General features: G+C 42.6%; 1 protein-coding gene across 3 annotated transcripts in view; it reads left to right on the top strand.

Moving 5' to 3' along the window:
• Window positions 1-17,194, top strand: part of lztfl1 (leucine zipper transcription factor-like 1) — a 48,552-nt gene extending 31,358 nt beyond the window's left edge. For 2 of the 3 annotated variants that reach the window (XM_078539540.1, XM_078539542.1), the window contains 5 exons: window positions 3,479-3,544; window positions 3,658-3,735; window positions 6,049-6,225; window positions 14,247-14,350; window positions 16,417-17,194. In XM_078539540.1, coding sequence (XP_078395666.1) covers window positions 3,479-3,544; window positions 3,658-3,735; window positions 6,049-6,225; window positions 14,247-14,350; window positions 16,417-16,450 — 459 coding nt within the window. In that variant the 3' untranslated portion in view covers window positions 16,451-17,194. Of the gene's footprint in view, window positions 1-3,478; window positions 3,545-3,657; window positions 3,736-6,048; window positions 6,226-14,246; window positions 14,351-16,145 lie in introns of all 3 variants that reach the window. The other variant, XM_078539541.1, reaches the window with a different exon arrangement.
• The last annotated feature ends 681 nt before the right edge of the window (window positions 17,195-17,875 follow it).

The raw sequence follows: 17,875 nt of genomic DNA, 5'->3' as shown, positions 1-17,875 counted from the left end.
TACTGCTCCTTGTTCGTATGTTCATAAATACTGCAGTTGTTGAAAATCTGAAACAAAAACAGCAAATGCTGGAAATACTCAGCAAATCAGACAGCATCTCTGGAAAGGAGAAACAGAATTAATGTTTCAGTTTGATAATCTTTTGATTCATGTAAAAGATAATTTTCCGCTTAGCATATCAATTTAGTAGCGGAACTGCCTGTGCTGTATTTGTGCAGGTATTGATCTCACTACTAAACTTGTGGGAACCAATTTTTAGGCATCTCCAGTGGATCCCTCTACAAAATTTGTTTCCAATGAGTACTTGCTCTGCCCAAGATTTTTCAGATAGGAAAGGTAGGAAAAAAGCTTATTAGTGAAGACATGAGGATCCTCCCACCCCCTCCAATTCCTTGTCCCCCTACTTCATAGTCCTCGTGATTGAAACCCTGCTCCCATTACCTGATGAAATTCCACTCTGGAATTTAACCTGGCATAGGTGGTGGCCAAAAATTCATTTCATTCGTCAAGATTTGAATGTGCGGCTGACACAGATAGCGCGCCAAGAAGATGTGGATGAGGCCCAAGGCCCAATTTCGGATTGGTATTGGGGCCTTCTGTTCAGGCACATGCTGCTCATCCAATGCCTACTGGGCCCAACAACCAGCCAATACTAATTTCTACTGTTGCTGATGCTGTCAACTTCCTCCTGATCCCTACCTTCAGTAACTGTTTGCTACTCCTCTTGTAGTGACGAGCCATGGCATGATATAGCTTGGAGGCATGATCTTGTAGAAACTCCAAAGAAAAACCTAATTCAGATAGTGATCCTGAGAGTGCAACTGGAAACGTCAGTAGCAGTTGATTACCGAACATTGTTTAGAATAGTATTTATTTGAGTGGTTTGTAAAGTGATTCCAGAGCAGAAGTTGATTAACATATTAGAGCATCTGATCTGATTGGGAGAAGGGCTTCCACAAAAATTATTTATGATTCCTAAGAACTGAGTCTCTCCTAGACTGAGCTTCACATGAAAGAAGATAACCTTCTTGATTAAAAGCATCTGGACAAGCATTTCTATGGTACATCTAGTGCAAAATAATAATGATTCACTTTTAATAAACCTTTGAAATAAGAGATGTACAAGGTGCTCGGAAGAATGGTGTCGAGATCAAGTATTCCTTGTCATGCACTTCTGTACTGCATTACTACTTATAGCTCTATTTACTCTTTTCCTCTAAATTAGATCTGAAAGGCTCTACTTTTTTTACACCTTCTTCAGGTGTTAACTTGAGTGAACGGTATGTAAAGTAGTTATATCTACTACAGTTGTTAGTTAGATCAGAGGGTGTCGTGCAAATTATGGGAAATGTGACGTGACATACGTGGTCAAATTTAGGATTTGGTCCCGGTTGTGTACTCTAGCTCCAAGATCTAAATGAGAAATTGAGCCTTGCTCTGATGACAGGGGAGTGAGACAAGGTTGCCCACTGTGTGTTCTGTTTGATTCCTTATAAAATCCAGCATTTGGCCATGTGTCCTCATAGCTTCCACTTTCTCTGTGGCTCATGTGACATGAGACAGGAAAATGCTTATGAAGCTTCATGTAAGCAATGTTTCTCCTAAGCCTTGTGGCATTCTGTTACCTGCCCTGCACATTCCTGCATTCCTGATGGGAACAAAATCTAATCTGTTCTTCTACGAGTATTCAGTGGAACTTACGGTATCTTGAGATGCATGCCATCACAACCTGCAGAACTAATTATATCATCAACAAGATTCATCTGTAGTTTTTGCTTCACTAGACTTTCCTTCCTTCTGAAAAAGAGCATACCAGCACTTTGGGAAACTGAGAATAAACGTACCTCGAACACAGTCCTGATGAAGAGTCATACGGATTCGAAACGTTAACTCTGTCTTCCTCTCCACAGATGCTGTCAGACCTGCTGAGCTTTTCCAGCTATTTTTGTTTTTGTACCTCGAACACAATCCTGGTCCCTAAACTCAAACTACAACAAGTTGCCTGTTACTGACATTGATTTCAAGTCTATTATCTTTCCACTCACCTGTATAGGTAAAACAGTTTTTAGGAATTCAGCATAACTGAATTGGGCAGAAAATTAATTGTGTAACGAATATTAAGATAATTCCATAACAATGTAAACTGATAGGCTTCTAGAAAGAAACAGTACTGTAATAGAGAAGAGTTATATGGAAAAGTTACAATTTTAGAAGAAATTACTTTACTTTTCATGTTTTCTAATAACAATCTTGCACACACTTCCTGAGTCACAATTTTGTCATGCCTCAGTAAGGCGTAGGTAGTTTGTTTCCAGACCTGTCAGTGATAAGTCGCATGGCTGTTTCACTCATGTTCTGTCGTCCAGCTTCCTCCCTACAGGTGGCACTACAGGTAAACTTTATTTTTAATGTTGGGTAAATCATTTAAGTAACTTGTATTTTCCATCAATGGCTATTAACTTTTATTTCAGCTTGATGGAGTTTAGTTTTACATTTATTCCTCTTTTCTGACCTGCCCATTCTCATTGAGGCTCCTAGCTCAGACTTCTAGTTACATGTCTATCCTCCTGTTTGCCTGATTGCTGGCCAACCTGTTCTCGCCCCCTCATACCTTTGGCCACCCTGCTGCTCCCACTCTGGCCTGCTTCCCAAGCTTAATGCATGACAGTCCTCTCTCACACACCTTTGTTTTCCAGCACTAAGCTTGGAAACTGATCATTTGTTTTTAAAGTGCTTAAAATACTCTATTACATACTTTGAGGATAACATTTCTGGTTCACAACTGGCTAAACACTCAGGAGAAGCCGAAATGTGGGTGGGGTGGGGTACGTGCTGATGGGGGAAAAGGAGGAAAGAAAGAAAGATTTGCATTTATGTAGTGCCTTTCTTGATCTCAGGATGTCCCAAAGTATTTTACAGCCAATAAAGTTGTAATGTAGGAAACACAACAGCCAATTTATGCATAGTAAGGTGCTTTTAAAAAACAGGTTACCTGGGTCATTGTCACATTGCTGTTTAAGTGATATTGATTGAGAGATAAAATATTGGCCAGGACATGGGATAACTCGCCTGCTCATCTTTTAAAATAATTAGTCTTTTACATCAACCTAAGAGGGCAAATGGGGTCTCAGCTCAACATCTCATTTGAAAGACACCACCTCTGCCAATGCAATGCTTCCTCGGTTACTGCACTGGGGTGTCAGCCTAGATTTTTGTGCTCAAGTCTATGGCATGAACTTGAACCCACAATCTTCTGACTCAGGTGATTATGTTACCGACTGAGCCACAGCTGACATGCCAGAGGGAATGAGGTCATTAGGGGGGTGCTTGGGGAAGAGAGAAGTTGAAGTGGGTGACAGGGGCTTGGGGAGTCAGAGGCCACAAGATGTTTAATTGAAACCTGTAGATTTAATGTGTGACACTGCCAAAGCCATTGTTATTTAATGTGTTTTACTATTATTTCTTTTGACATGTACAGGAAATTACAAGACTCCAAGATGAGAATGACAAGCTAAAAGCCAGACTCAAAACTGTAGAAACACAGGTAATAGCATGATCATTGACAAACTGGGGAATTTAAGGAACTGCTTTTTTTCTAGTTTTAAGCCATATGCTTCTTGATACGTATGTGACAATTTTTAATCACTGGGATTTCAGGCTACCAGTGCACTGGAGGAAAAGCTCAAACTAGAACAATTTCTCAAGGACTTAGATAAAGTTTCGGAGGACCAAAAGGTAAGAGAAATTTATAAGTCCATAAATTTAAGACATTTAGAACAAAGAGGACAATGTTTATTGCAAAGAAGTTATTAAGCTGTACAATGCATTAGTGGAGTTAGTGATTGAAGTAGAGAACATGAGGTAAATTTTCACGCAAAACAGACTTCAGGCAGCAAGCAGGGCACACCAGCTGGCCAGCAGTAGTCCATGCAGGCAAAGAGCAAGCATAGCCGACAGTCTGCGACTCCCAGCTGTCACAATACTAGGATGGAAAAAGGTGGGTTTGTGGGTTGGTGAAAGCCAATCTTAGGAGGTGGAAAGAGCCAGACTGGTAACAGCCCAGGTTGTTTCTGTGGAGCTTAGTGGAACACTCCCCCTCTTCTGGCCCTTCAAAAATAAATTAAAACTTCCTTGCGCGACTCCTCTTCGGCTGGACGCCCAGTTGTTACTTTGTCGATCATGTGCTGCGTCCAGTGGCCCCCTAAAATGGCAACTGGTGTCCTTTTTACGTCATAGGACTTCCAATTTAAACAGGTGTACACGCAGGCACTCTTACTGTCCAGCAGACTGAAGTCATGTGTCGATGAATTGGCAGGCAAGAATACCTGTTTGAGTCAGACTGTACACTCTTTTAAATTGGGGTTCTACAACATAAGAAGGACACCAGTGGTCATTCTAGGAGACTACTAGGCACAGCACAAGATCCACATGTCATCAACAGGTGGTAAGCTTTGCCCCACCATTTTAGTGGTGTCAATGAAGATCTACCCCTGATCTAAATATTTATGAAGCAGTTAGATAGATGTCTGAACAGGTCAGGCACACAGGACTTGGATTATTGTTCAAGCGGAGGGTAAGCAACAACACTGACTGATGCCATCTGATAACAACCTATTCCATGTTGTGATATCTATAAAATAAAAATCTACTGGGCACTTTCATTCCTGTCATCTTGGATTCTAATGTGAATTATTTTACCAAAAAATAAAATAGAATTAGTTGCTTGGGTGGACATCATATAATTGATTATTATTGTTCTTACTTGGAGCTGCTTTGTTGTGTGGCCTTGTTTTTTTAAATTTGATTTAATACAGCAGGTGGTGCTGAAGAATGAATATTTAGGTCAATTTTCAGGCTGCACCTGTGTTTGCCAACACTGCAACTGCCAAAGTAAGCCATTAGTTGTAAAGTGCTTCTGGATGGCTCAGGGATGTGAAACGTTCTTTATCAATGCAGGTTCTTTTTTTTGCAATCAGAAAACCAACCTTCCACGAGGTATTTTCTCAGAAGGACTTAACCTATTATCCTTCAAATGGTTTTACGTCCTTAGCAGCAGAAGTGAAATGATGCGTCCAGCTGGCTTTAAACTGCTTGTTGTAGATGCTTTAAGTATGGCTTTTCCGCTGTTCTGCTTAGAGCATAGGCATTCCACAGAGTATATATCCTTTGTCCCATTCAATTATCAGAAATCAGACAGATGTACCCCTAGCCTGAAGTAACATGTTCCACGCCCCATCCCTTTTCCCCCACTTGATAAGTGGGTTAACAATATATATTTTTAAAGGAGAGCATTTATTTCTTAGCACAGATAGTAGCAACTTGCCCAACAACCAGCACGACAGGCAGTAACTTATTATGGATAGGTCAAGTGGAAGCATACTCTGTGTGTGGGGTATAATTTTGGAAATGATATATGCACCCAATCCCCATTTTTGGAACTAGACACTATATTCTAGAACAAAATAGTCCTAATTTCAAGTTTGGAAGTATATGCTTCACTCTTGTTGAAAGGATAGTTCTGGTGTCCAAAATTCACCCCATGATATTGAAGATAGCAATGATGGCTGGGATTTTCCCGGTCCCTCCCACGTCGGGAATTGTCACGGGTGGGATGGAAAATTTGACAGATCAGCCAAAGGTCCATTGACTTCGGGCAGAAATTCCTAGCCCCGCCAGCTGTAGGACCAGAAATTCCTGGCCAAAGTCAATGGACCTTTGGTTGGAGAATCCCAGCCGTCCAATGTTTTAATTTTTAAAGTATGCGTTTTGAACCACCTGTTAGCAAGTGATAATGCTTTGTTCAAACGGGTTATTTTTATCTGTGTTATATGTTGGTATAAAGTCAAATTTTAATTAAAATCTGCTTGCTCCCTACTGCTTCCCTGAATTGTATCTTGGTATGTATCATTTACAAATTTGTAGACCACAGCGAATTACTTATTTATGCCTGTATGTTAAATCACAACATCTACATAATAGCCAATTGAATTTAATTATCTTGTCGTCTTTCCTGTACAAAAATTACAAGACTTTTCCATCTTTTATTAGTCCAAATTAAAATCACAGGAAGTTGCTGTTCTTGAGGAGACATTGGCAGCATTGAAAGCTGATTTTGAGAAGAACCTGAGTATGAGCACTGAAAGGCAGAAGACTCTACAGGATAATCTCATTTTGACTAAACATGATCTACTCAAAGTACAGGAACATCTCTCACTGACTGAAAAGGTTTGTATTGGGGACCTCATTATTAAGCAGAAGTAGATAAATGCCCCTCAAAGTAGCAGAAAAAGTGAAGCAGCACACTAACTGTTTTTAATGGTAGTTGATAAAAACAGTTTTTTAATTTGGATACATAAAATACTCAATACAGATTGAGTATCCTTTATCTGTAAATCTGAAAATCAAACACATCCAAAATCCACACTTTTTTTGAACCTCATTGACCTTTAGTGCGGGAAGCCTAGTTGTTTGTCTGCACTGTTTACCAGTAATTTTTGTGGTGAACATGTCAAAAAGAAACTTATTGCAGGTATTTATTATTCAGTCGTACATCTTACTTTTCTAGCCATTTTATTTACTTCAGACTATAGCTAGCCTAGGCATTGCTGCCTGAAAACCCTGGCAGCAGGATAGTGGCGTCTTCTGCAGCTCCTTTCACCTTGGCCTATCAGCTGACCCTGCCTCCCCTTGCGCCTGCGTCTCTCCTCCCACAGGTTGCTCCTCTGGAAGCTGCATTGGGACACCTGTCCTCCTCTCCCTCCTTAGAGGTGGTGCCTCCAGTGGAGACCACAATCCCCATTACCAGGGTAATGAAAGGCTGTCTAATACCTGGAAGGGTCCACACGGTCAAACCTCCAGGGGCCTTGGAGACACCAATGAGTCCTAGAAGCCTAGTGAAGCCTAGAAATGCTAAGAATGAAGCTCGGAACAGAGATGAAGCTGTCAAGTTCAAATAAGCAACCAGCAGCAAACTATCTCCTAAACTCCTCACTGCTCACACTGGCAATGCTGCTAACCCTTTTTATCCCGTCCTTGGATGAGGTTTTGCAAAATGTGGGCTGCTTGCCCATGCAACAAGCACGAAATTGCACAGGCAATGTAAAATCGGGATCAATTGCCTTTTTAATGGCCTTAAGTGGCCTTTTAATTGATGGCAGGCACAGCTCTGAAACCTGCACATGCCCGCTGATCTGAAGATCGCGTGCGTGCGGGATGACATCAGCACGCGTAAAATTCTGCCCCAGGAATCCTGCAGCGAATAACTCACCTCCTGACTCCCCAAAGCCTATCCACCATCTATAAGGCACAAGTCAGGAGTGTGATGGAATACTCTCCACTTGCCTGGATGAGTGCAGCTCCTACAGCACTCAAGAAGCTTGGCCCATTTGGGAGAAAGCAGCCCACTTGATTGTTATCCCATTCACAAACATTCACTCCCTCCACCACCGACGCACAGTGGCAGCAGTGTGTACCACTGCAGGAACTCATCAAGCCTCCTTGAGTTCCAAACCCATGACTGCTACCATCTAGAAGGACAAGGGCAGCAGACACATGGTGACACCACCACCTGCAAGTTCCCCTCCAAGCAACTCACCACCCTGACTTGGAAGTATATCGCTGTTCCTTCACTGTCGTTGGGTCAAAATCCTGAAACTCCTTCCACAACAGCACTGTGGGTGTACCTACCACTCGTTGACCGCAGCTGTTCAAGAAGGTAGTTCACCAGTTCATAGCACCCTCGCCTTTGAATCAGAGGGTTGTGGGTTCATGTCCCACTCCCGGAAACCAAGAACTGTGATTGTACTCAAAAGAGTTGCAATCTGTGACTGTTGATAACTCGAAAGAGTATCGCCTTCTCAAGGGAAATTAGGAAGGGCAATAAATGCTGGCCTAGCCAGCAATGCCCACATCCCGTAAAGGAATAAAACGCACAGTACCCCCCAGAGTGGTGTCACTGATAGTGGTTGCGTTCTGTGCTCTCCACAATCTGGCACTAGCAAGGGGTACCCACTGAAGGAAGAGGATCTTGAGACAGCTCTACAGGCCTCAGAGGATGAATCCAGTGGTGAATCAGAAGAAGAGCATGGTGAGGAGAACACTGAGGGCATGGAAGCAGACCTCTAGATCCTTCAGGGAGACAGCAACACCAGGGACACCTTGATCAATTGCCCCTTCAGCTAGGCTGCCAAAGATCTCCTTCCACCTCATGCCAGGGCTGCTACCCCCATCCAGGATGTCTTAAATGACCTTTTCCTTTGAACCCAAAGTCCACTCAGTGCCTGTGCAATAAAGTTTAGAGCCACTCACGTCCAGCATTACATACTGGCGTACCCTGCACCAATAAAATATAAAGGCGAAGCACACTCGGGCCATTATGACAAAAACAAAATTCATCTCATTTTCTCAATCCAAACAAATGAACATAACCTTCTTTGGTCTTCATTCCCAGACCAGTAAACATAAACAAAATATGATAGAACAGAAGATCACCCGTGACCTGTCTCTCTTGTGCTCATGGTGCCTTAAACTTGCATTTGTGAGTGCTATGCCTTGGTGCCCCCCCCGCCCCCCACACCAGGCAGCGGCATTGGAGACAGCCTGCTGACTCTGCTGTCTTGTTGGCCGTGGTACCTTGGTGGTGGTCCTCTGGTGGCCAATGGAACCTATGCTGGCCCCACTTGGGAGGGAGCGACCAGTGCCACGGCTGGCATCTCCCCAATCATCGCAGCCTCATCCGATGCTACGGTCACTGGCAGAGGGGCAGAGGAGCTGCTGCCGTCATCCAGAGCGTCCTGAGAGGAGCCTGCAGAGACAACAAGTAGCTTGTGCGTCAACGTGAGGTTGCTCTGTACCTCCCTGTTTGCCATTGATGGATGGGCACCTAGCTGGGATACTGGGTGCCTCATCCATCTCCCACACTGGCAATGACCACCTGAGGCCATTGCCTGTGTGAGGGCTTGCAGGCCCGTGCGCAACCCCAGGAACCCCTGATTCTGCCCCTGGAGCTGACTCTCCATGAGAGTCGTCACTGTCTCAATGGAGGATGCAGTGCGCTCGGCCATGAGGGTCAATGCAGTGCTTATGCTCCTCATGGACTTCTCCACAACAGAGACCGTGGCACGCATAGCCTCATGGATCTCTGTCAGATCCTCCCGCACGTCCCGGTGGACATCAGCACCTGCCACCTAATGGATGACTCCAGAGGCTCATCATCTGCCTTCGACTCAGCATCGTCTTGATCTCCAGTAGTCCTACGACTGCTGGGGCACTGGGCACTCTCTGCCACTGTCTGCCCCTCACCGCTGTGCTCTGACATTCTAGCCAGAGATCAAATGCCCACTGAGGTGCTGGTATCTGCGCTGGTGCTTGGTTCAGAGAGCAGATGCAACTGAAGCCCAGCAGTCCTCTGGCATCAGCGGTGGCTCTTCAGAGTCCTGCGAATGAGTACGTGCTGGCAAATCTAAGGGAGAGCAACAACATGTCATTAGGTAAAGTTATCACACTGTCACTGTGCATGCCAGGCACCCTGGTGAGACAATGGAGATCTGCATCATGGTGCCATCATCTTTCGATGATCAATGGGGACTCCAGATTTGAGGTTCCCATCAATGAAGAGACTGCACAAGAATGTTTGCACCATCTGAAACTCTCACCTCTGTGCACTGCTCTCTTACCTTCGCCTGACACCCCAGCCTCTCCGCGACTGGCTGACCGAGGTGCCTGGTGCCTCTCCAGCTCAAATCTTGTAAGGACTAGGAGGTTTGGGGGGCCTCCGCTTGTCCGCGACCTCTCAATGTTGTTATGGCTCGTCTTCTCCTGAAAGGACAGAGGAAAATTGATTAGTCCACTCTCTACCTGCAGCGCCATTGCAGCCTAGCCAACCCCACCTGAGGAACATCTTGCAGGGCACATCTGAGTCGTGGCCCTCAAGCCACAAGGCACTCAGTCGAAGCAGCCATGGTTTACCCCCTTGGCCAGCTCCAGCATTATTGGCAGTTGCCACTCAGACTCTATCACCCCTGAGCTCCACAGGGGGACAGCCAGACCTTAACACTTCACCACACTGATCCATACCAATACGGTACTCACCCTTCCCGAGCGCAGCAGGTCATTGAACCTTCTATGGCAATGCACCATGTGCTCTGCACAACCTCATGGCTGCTGACCTGAGCTGCCACTCTCCTCCCAAGCTTTCTTAGTCAGGTGTGGTGGCCTCCTTCCATCTCTGGAGACGAGGGCGTCCCTCCTGGCAGCCACCTCCTCCAGGAGGACCGGGAGGCACTCATCCGAAAACTGGCAGCGGGGGGTGGGTGTCGAGTACCTACCCGACCTGCCCTCCCGCCAGGCCTCTCCAGCTTTGGTCTTCAGCACGCAGAAGATATGTTCTTCCCTGGCAATCTTCAAGGAGCTACCTGTGCCGGGTCGCCATTGGACCCGGTGCCCGACTAACCCCAGCCCCCAGCCCCCAGCTGGCCCTTCCTGAACATGGGGAAGACGTATTTCACGCTGGAAGGGCCTTAATTGGCCAGCCCGCATGAAATTGCGGTTGGGGGCCGATTGCGGGCGGGGACCCATTTCCCGAACAGTCCCGGGCCCGCTGATCGTGCACGGCCTCTAAGGGTAAAATTCAGGCCCTGGTCTCTGACCTGCTCTTGTAGCCACTGTATTTATATGGCTAGTCCAGTTCAGTTTCCTGTCAATGGTAACTCCCAGGTTGTTGATAGTGGGGGATTCAGCGATGGTAATGCCATTGAATATCAACGGGTGATCTTGGTTTGATTCTCTGTTGTTGGAGATGGTTGTTGCCTGGCACTTGTGTGGCGCAAATGTTTCTTGCCACTTGTCAGCCCAAGCCTGGATGTTGATCAGGTCTTGCTGCATTAGGACATGGACTGCTTCAGTATCTGAGGAGTTGCAAACGATGCTGAACATTGTGCAATCACCAGTGAACATCCCCACTTCTGACCTTATGATGGAAGGAAGGTCATTGATGAAGCAGCTGAAGATGGTTGGTCCTAGGACACTACCCTGAGGAACTCCTGCAGTGATCTCCTGGAACTGAGTTGACTGACCTCCAACAACCACAATCATCTTTCTTTGTGCTACTATGAGTACAACCAGCGAAGAGCTTTCCCCCGATTCCCATTGACCCCAGTTTTGCTAGGGCTCCCTGTTGCCACACTTGGTCAAACGCTACCTTGATGTCAAGGGCAGTCACTTTCACCTCACCTTGGGAGTTCAGCTCTTTTGTCCATATTTGAACCAAGGCTGTAATGAGCACATTATAGAGCACAGAAGGAGGCCATTTGACCCATCGTCACTTTGAAAGAACTATCCAATTACTCCAGCTCCCTTACTTTTTCTCCATAGCATCAAATTGTTTCCTTTCCAATTGACTTTTTGAATATTACTATTGAATCTTCGTGCACCACCCTTTTAGGCAGCGCATTAACTCACGATGTAAAAACATTACTGCTTATCACCTCTCATTGTGGGAGTCAGTGGACCTGAAATAAATGACATATGTGGAAAGCTGATTCCTGTAGATAAAGAAAAGACAATGAAGGAAATAAGAGTCCTGTAAAGGTAAGGGATGAGTGAAAATCTGAAGCAGAATTAATGAAATTCACTCAACCTCAAGAACAGCAAGGAGTTCTTCGTGTGAGACATGCAATGGAAAAAGAGGTCAGTGAGGGACTTGAGTCTGACAAAGACTAATCAACATATCTTATAGCTAGAATGCTAGCAGGTTCAAATCATGACACTTTTTTTTATCTAGGAGTGAATGGAGTTTAAACAAAAAGTTACTCAAAGTGAGAAAAGTTCAAAGATGTGGTCCTGTTGCTTTATCCATTGTCTCACTTATGCTAACTCCCTCTGAACCTGCAGCACGCTGTTCTCTCATGTCCAATCTTGACATCATTATCAAACTTGTTGACAGAGGGATGCTTTTTCTGTACGGCATAAGGACTTCTACCTTGCTGAATCTAAACATCAACTCTCTGGACAACGCCCCTGGATTACAACTCCATTACTGAACACAAAATTCTAATTTCCCTGGCTGACTCATATCTCTCCTGCTCTTGCTCTCTCCCTCTCTCTCTCACCAGGATGGGCCTTCTACTGACATCAATTACAAACCTATCAACTCTCACAACAACCTGGATTGTACTTCTTCCCATTTGCTTTCTATGAGGACACCATTCCTTTTACCAAGCCCATTATCCTGAAAGTATTTAGTTCATATTTTAGTGAAAAGCTGAGTGACTTTTCAAATTAGATTAATTGTGAGCAGCTGAAAAGGTAACAAACTTGGCAGCATCTTTCTCTTTATATCTGCATTCTACTCATCCAAGACCATGGAAGGTGAGCCAATACCCAGATCAATGTGAATAACCTATGAGAGGAGAAAAATCAGCTTGATTATACAAGCTTGTTGTTGAGGTAATATTCATTCTCAGGTATTTGAACCTTGTTAATGCCTACCTAAATTGAAATAAAGCAGATAAGTGTACATAGTCCTGCTTTCACACAGAGATAACCTAGAACTCTAGCAATATTTACCTCAGTTCACTGGTTCCCCAACTCCCTAGTCCTCACATGCAGTCAGGAGGCTGCCATGGGCCAAGGATGTAGAGACATTGCAATCATGCCCAGGGCAACAGAGCACTGCCAAAAAAAGCTCAGCAGCTTTGCAGCCGCCTGACCTTCTGGGCTGGGAGAACGGTGCCTTGGAACTGCCACCATCCCACCTCCCTCCCCACCCCAAACTCTTTGTCCTCTTGCAGGCAATGTGCATGTTATGAAGACAAATGATAAGATTAGACTTGTGCATTAAGTGTGTCGAAGAGTTGCAGGAGGTATGCATCTGTTGTGGGTGGTGGTTCTCTCTAACAGATCTCTAATTGCATTTCTGTGTTATTGGATATAGAAAGCTATGGCATTTTGAATCTCTTTACCTTCCCCGCTCTAGTCAGGTCATTAAACTTGTTCAGCTGCTTGCTCCTTCCTTCTGCCTCATCCAAGAGCTGAAGGTCTTTCTCAATGAAGCTGAAGGCCACCTTACTTAACAGCCTTCTCCTATGATTCAGTAATAAGTGTGAAACAATTTAGACTCTACAGAGCAAATTGTATGAATTAATTTAAAATACTGAAGGTTGCATTCTCCACCCTCCATTTGAAGGAAACATTTTTATTTGAATTTTATAGTCCTCCATTCAAGCACCTTGTAAACATTTGGCGCCAGTACAATTATTTTTCAAATACACTCAGACACCACAATTTTGTACCAATCTCACTCCATGCGCTGGAACACAAAAAAAACAGCATAAGCAAGCAGAAACCAGAGTAAACAATCTGGCCTGTTGAGAACTGGCATAAACGCAGGAAACTGGTGTTGTCTGGTCTTTTGCATGGGGGTGGGGGAACATATGAGCAGCTAAGGGCTTCGATCAAAGTTTCATTGAATCATTGTAAATGATGAAGCAAGCTCAGGTATAACATCAAAATTAGTGTAAGTTATGCATGAATTTCCTAAATATTTTACGTTAAGAAGTGTTTTTACGCTTTCCTTATGCTAGTATGGGTACGTGTTGAGTAAATTCCAGGCCACTATATACAAACAGGAATAATATAAAAGTGTACTGGAGAAATGAAGACCATTGACAGTGAAATTTAACATTTGTGAAACAACTACACCATCTTCACCACAATTGTTTCTGACGTAAGTTTTTAAAAACTGCAATTCTACAGTTCCTTCATTTTGTAATAATTTCAATTCTTCCCTCAACAATAGTACCAGTATGCTATCCTGCTGCAAGCAAAATGGAATGCTTCCTGTAACAGTGCATTCCTATTGTAGGCAAAAACTAAAGCCTTTAAAGCTGCTCTTTGCAGGAAGGATGAGACTTTCAACTCCAGCAGGGGTGTAAAATGAGGGTCATGGATTGGCCACCTGTCTTGCACCCTATCCTGATTTGCCTTTCTGTTGCTGTGAAAGGAAACCTGAGGTCTATAAGGGGCTACAATTCTGATACCACTTGGTTTATATCTGCCCAAGTGGAAAGGTTCTGCCCAAAAACCATAACCGAAGCAGCCAGCCAGTGAACAACAAAACAATCTGTAGGTCTTCTTTAGATAAAATATGTTTTCCTGTTTTACTGAAGGGAAGCCTTGCCCAGTCATAGATATTGATTGTCATTTTATATGCTATGAAATATTCAAAGAAATATTAATTTTAACAACAGGAATTGGAAAAAAAGTTTCAAGAAACAGCTGCTTATCGCAATATGAAAGAAATATTAACAAAGAAGAATGAGCAAGTGAAGGAATTACGCAAACGTCTTTCACAGTGAGTTGACATTTCTGTCAATCCAGATTTACAAGAGTAGAAATTCCAGTCCAGATTTCATAATGTCATTACAAGGCCATTTACGCTGTCTTTATTCATCCTTCCATCTAGAAATACTGACAGTTCCTCCCATTTCAGATTATAATAATTTTTTTTAAATGATTCTTGGGTTTGCATTTGCCATTCTATCTGGAAACCCATTGCAAATGTTGAGCATTCTTTGGGTGAAAAATTGCCTGAGATCAGTCTGAGATCAAGCTTGCCTTTTATTCTTTTTGTTCCTGTGTTCCTTTTGTCCTATTCTTACAATTTAAGGTGATATTCCAACTTAACTTTTCCATTTCCATAACTATATTTTATAAATTCACCTTGAATATTCCCTCACCAGGCTGAAGAGGTAGAACATGCATTATGCAGTCTAATTTCTAGGCCAATGTTTCTCCAGTCATTCCTCAGGGATCAGCCTCATGACTCTTCTCTTCAATAGTTCACTGTTTGAAAGGAAATAGAAATTACCACAGCAATGATACTTTATTTGACATCATCTGCAAATGCGACCTGAGGAAATACAAAATGTGTTGAACAAGACATGTAACTGGGCAGAACATTAGTAGATGATATCAAACTAGATGAAGCATTAGCTTTTGAATTAATCTCTTGAGAGGCAAAAAGACTTGGGTGTCATCATGTATCGGTCTCTAAAAGTCCATGGGCAGAGCTGAAAGGTATAATGAAAGCAAACAGCACATTGCGATGTATAGCTAGAAGAGTCCAATATAAAACAAAGAGCACCATAGTGTCCTCATACAAGACCTTGGATAGGCCCTGACTGGAATGCTGATTCCATTTCTGATCCCATCACATGGTGGGAGATATAGAGTACCTGGAAAAGGTTCAATGGAGGGTCACTAAATTAATATCTGGTTTAAAAACCCTCAGTTATCATGATAGGCTCAGGGAGATGCATCGTTTTACTCTAGAATAGTGCATAATTCAGGAAGACTTGATTTAGGTATTTAAAATGAGGAATGAACTAGATAGTGAACATGTGGATAGATTATTTGCATTAGTTAAGTGAAGGAGAAGGCGGGGATGTGTATGTAGGCTGCAGAAGCATACAGCTAGGTTAGATGTCTGGAGGGTGTTATTTTCAGAGGCTCATTGTCCTTTGGAATAGGTTGCTGGCATTTGCAATGGATGCAGATTTGCTGCAACCTTTCAAAAAGGGAGCTAAAGAACCCTGATAAGGCTACATACAAAAGGCAGGTAGGATTGTTGGATGATATATCTCATTCACTGTTGTCTCCTGGAACTCATTTTTGATTGCCTTTGGGGGAGTGAGAGTTGTGGGGGGCAGGGTGATGAGGAATATTGGGAAGGAATTCTCCAGAATTCACTTTCCTTGAATTTTTCCTAGTCTTTTCTAAATCTTGTTTTTCTGTCTCTTCTAGAAGATTAGATGGTTATTTCAAGGGGTGGTAGTCGTGTTTTATGACGATTCTTTCATAAGACAAACTTGGAAGACCAGTTGCTCTTTTTCTGTACTTCATTTTCATATGTATATTTGTAAATTTTGTGTGTCAGGAAAATACTCCTTTCTACTATCTAGAAAGGAGTATTTTTCTTTACGTTGGATATCCTCTAGGTTTTATGCTAGGTCTTCAAATATTTCCTTAAATTAGTGAAGATAATTTTAAAATTATATCTTAGAATGTTTAAAAAATGCTTTAATTAAATTTCATAGTATTCCTTTATCCGGAAAACCAAATACTGACTTTGCTTTTAATGATTTTAGGTATGAAGCAGGAGACTAAGGACATTTTGCAGCTCTTTTCAAGTTGCTTCAGAAAGGACATTTCAGAAATGGACTCATTACATTCTCTATTGTCTCCACATCTGGGAGCTATGTTATCTTCTTTAGAATTGTTTCTTTTAGCATTTCAATTTAAATTAAAATTATATTGCATTCCTTTAAAATATGTTCTGTTCATTTAAATTCCTTATTTCTTGATTAGATTGACAGCCAATAATGATTAATCACTGCAATCACCTCTCTGTTGCCACAGATCGCATGGACAGTCATTGTCAGTGCAAAAATGAAGCCAAAACAGAATAAATGTAAGCTCACCATGCATATTACATGCTTATTAAGAAAAAAACTTGCATTTGCCTAGCACCTCATCACATCCTTAGGTCATCAAATGCACTTCACATCCAAGGAGTGTTTTTGAAGTGCGGTGACTGTTATAGAGACAAACACAACAGCTATTTTCACCTGAACCCCTGTAGGGATTTCATGGTTGCAATTTATTTGAAAATCCTTGTCTTGGTTACCAATCACAGCAAAGTGACTAAATATTATACTGTCACCACTTAATCTAAATATAGAGGACATAATCCAGTTTTACACAATATAAATTCCGCCCATTTACATTTTGATTGCAATATCCAAACACCTTTGCACATACCTATACTTTACAGAAGTTGCCTCACAAAAAGGAAACTTGCTTAAAATACTTATTTCTTAAAGTGTGAAAATGTACTACAACATTAATTTGTAGAATGTTGAATAATTCTTGTAAGGATACAGCCAGAGGTGCAGGAGAGATTTTATTAGATCTTTTTACATTGGTAATGCAAGCCTTAGTTTACGGACATATATATTAAGTTTATTTTTTTGAAAATTAAGACATTTTGCTATGAAAAAACAAATAGTGACACCTCTAACTGATGGGTATGTTTGCAATTTGAGGGTTGGACTTTAAATAGTATAGCAGTCTTTGTATTTGTACCTTGATCTATCTATGAAGCTTAACATATATTAAAAAATTAAGAATTTCACAAGCTGCTTTGTTATTATATCAGTGGTAGGAAATATTGTGCCTCATCCTACTGTAATCGAGTTCAGACTTTTGTTTTGCCATTGAGGTGCAACATTTCCTTTGCAGAGCCTAAGCTGGTAATGATGCATATAGCATTATAATGAACCTGCTTCTGCACTTCAAATTCTGCCCCATCGGAACAAAGAATTTTCCGGATTAGGAAAAGTCTTTGTAGGCCCTTCCTATTTCAGAGATAACACCCTCCTGACATCTAAGCAGATGGGCAGAATGCCACTGCTAAGTAACATGCCTATATCTCCAGGTCCAGGACAAACAAGGCTGGGCTGGTCAATTATCAGCAGTGCCCTGGAATATTGTGAGCCGCCTGCATATTTAGATAATTGGAATGCAGCACGTTACAAAGGATTGACTCATTTTCAATTTACCATCTCCAGGTTTGTCATCTTGCCATCAGATTTCCTGCGGCTAATTTGGCTCCAAAGAAACCCTGCTCATTGCCCCTTACCTACTCCCCAAGACAGGTCACTTTTAAATGGAACATGGAACAGATGAAATCCAGAGGTTACAATGGACAAATTTCTGCTATTGTTAGCATGAAATTTAGCTGGAGAAAAACGTGAAAGCAGATATGGTGCTGATTTGCATTAACAAATCACTGGAAGGGTAACTGAGGGGAGCAGGA

This window comes from Cetorhinus maximus, chromosome 3, assembly GCF_964194155.1.
Source record: "Cetorhinus maximus chromosome 3, sCetMax3.hap1.1, whole genome shotgun sequence".
Lineage (NCBI taxonomy): Eukaryota > Metazoa > Chordata > Chondrichthyes > Lamniformes > Cetorhinidae > Cetorhinus > Cetorhinus maximus.
This window is presented reverse-complemented; position numbering and strand designations above follow the sequence as displayed.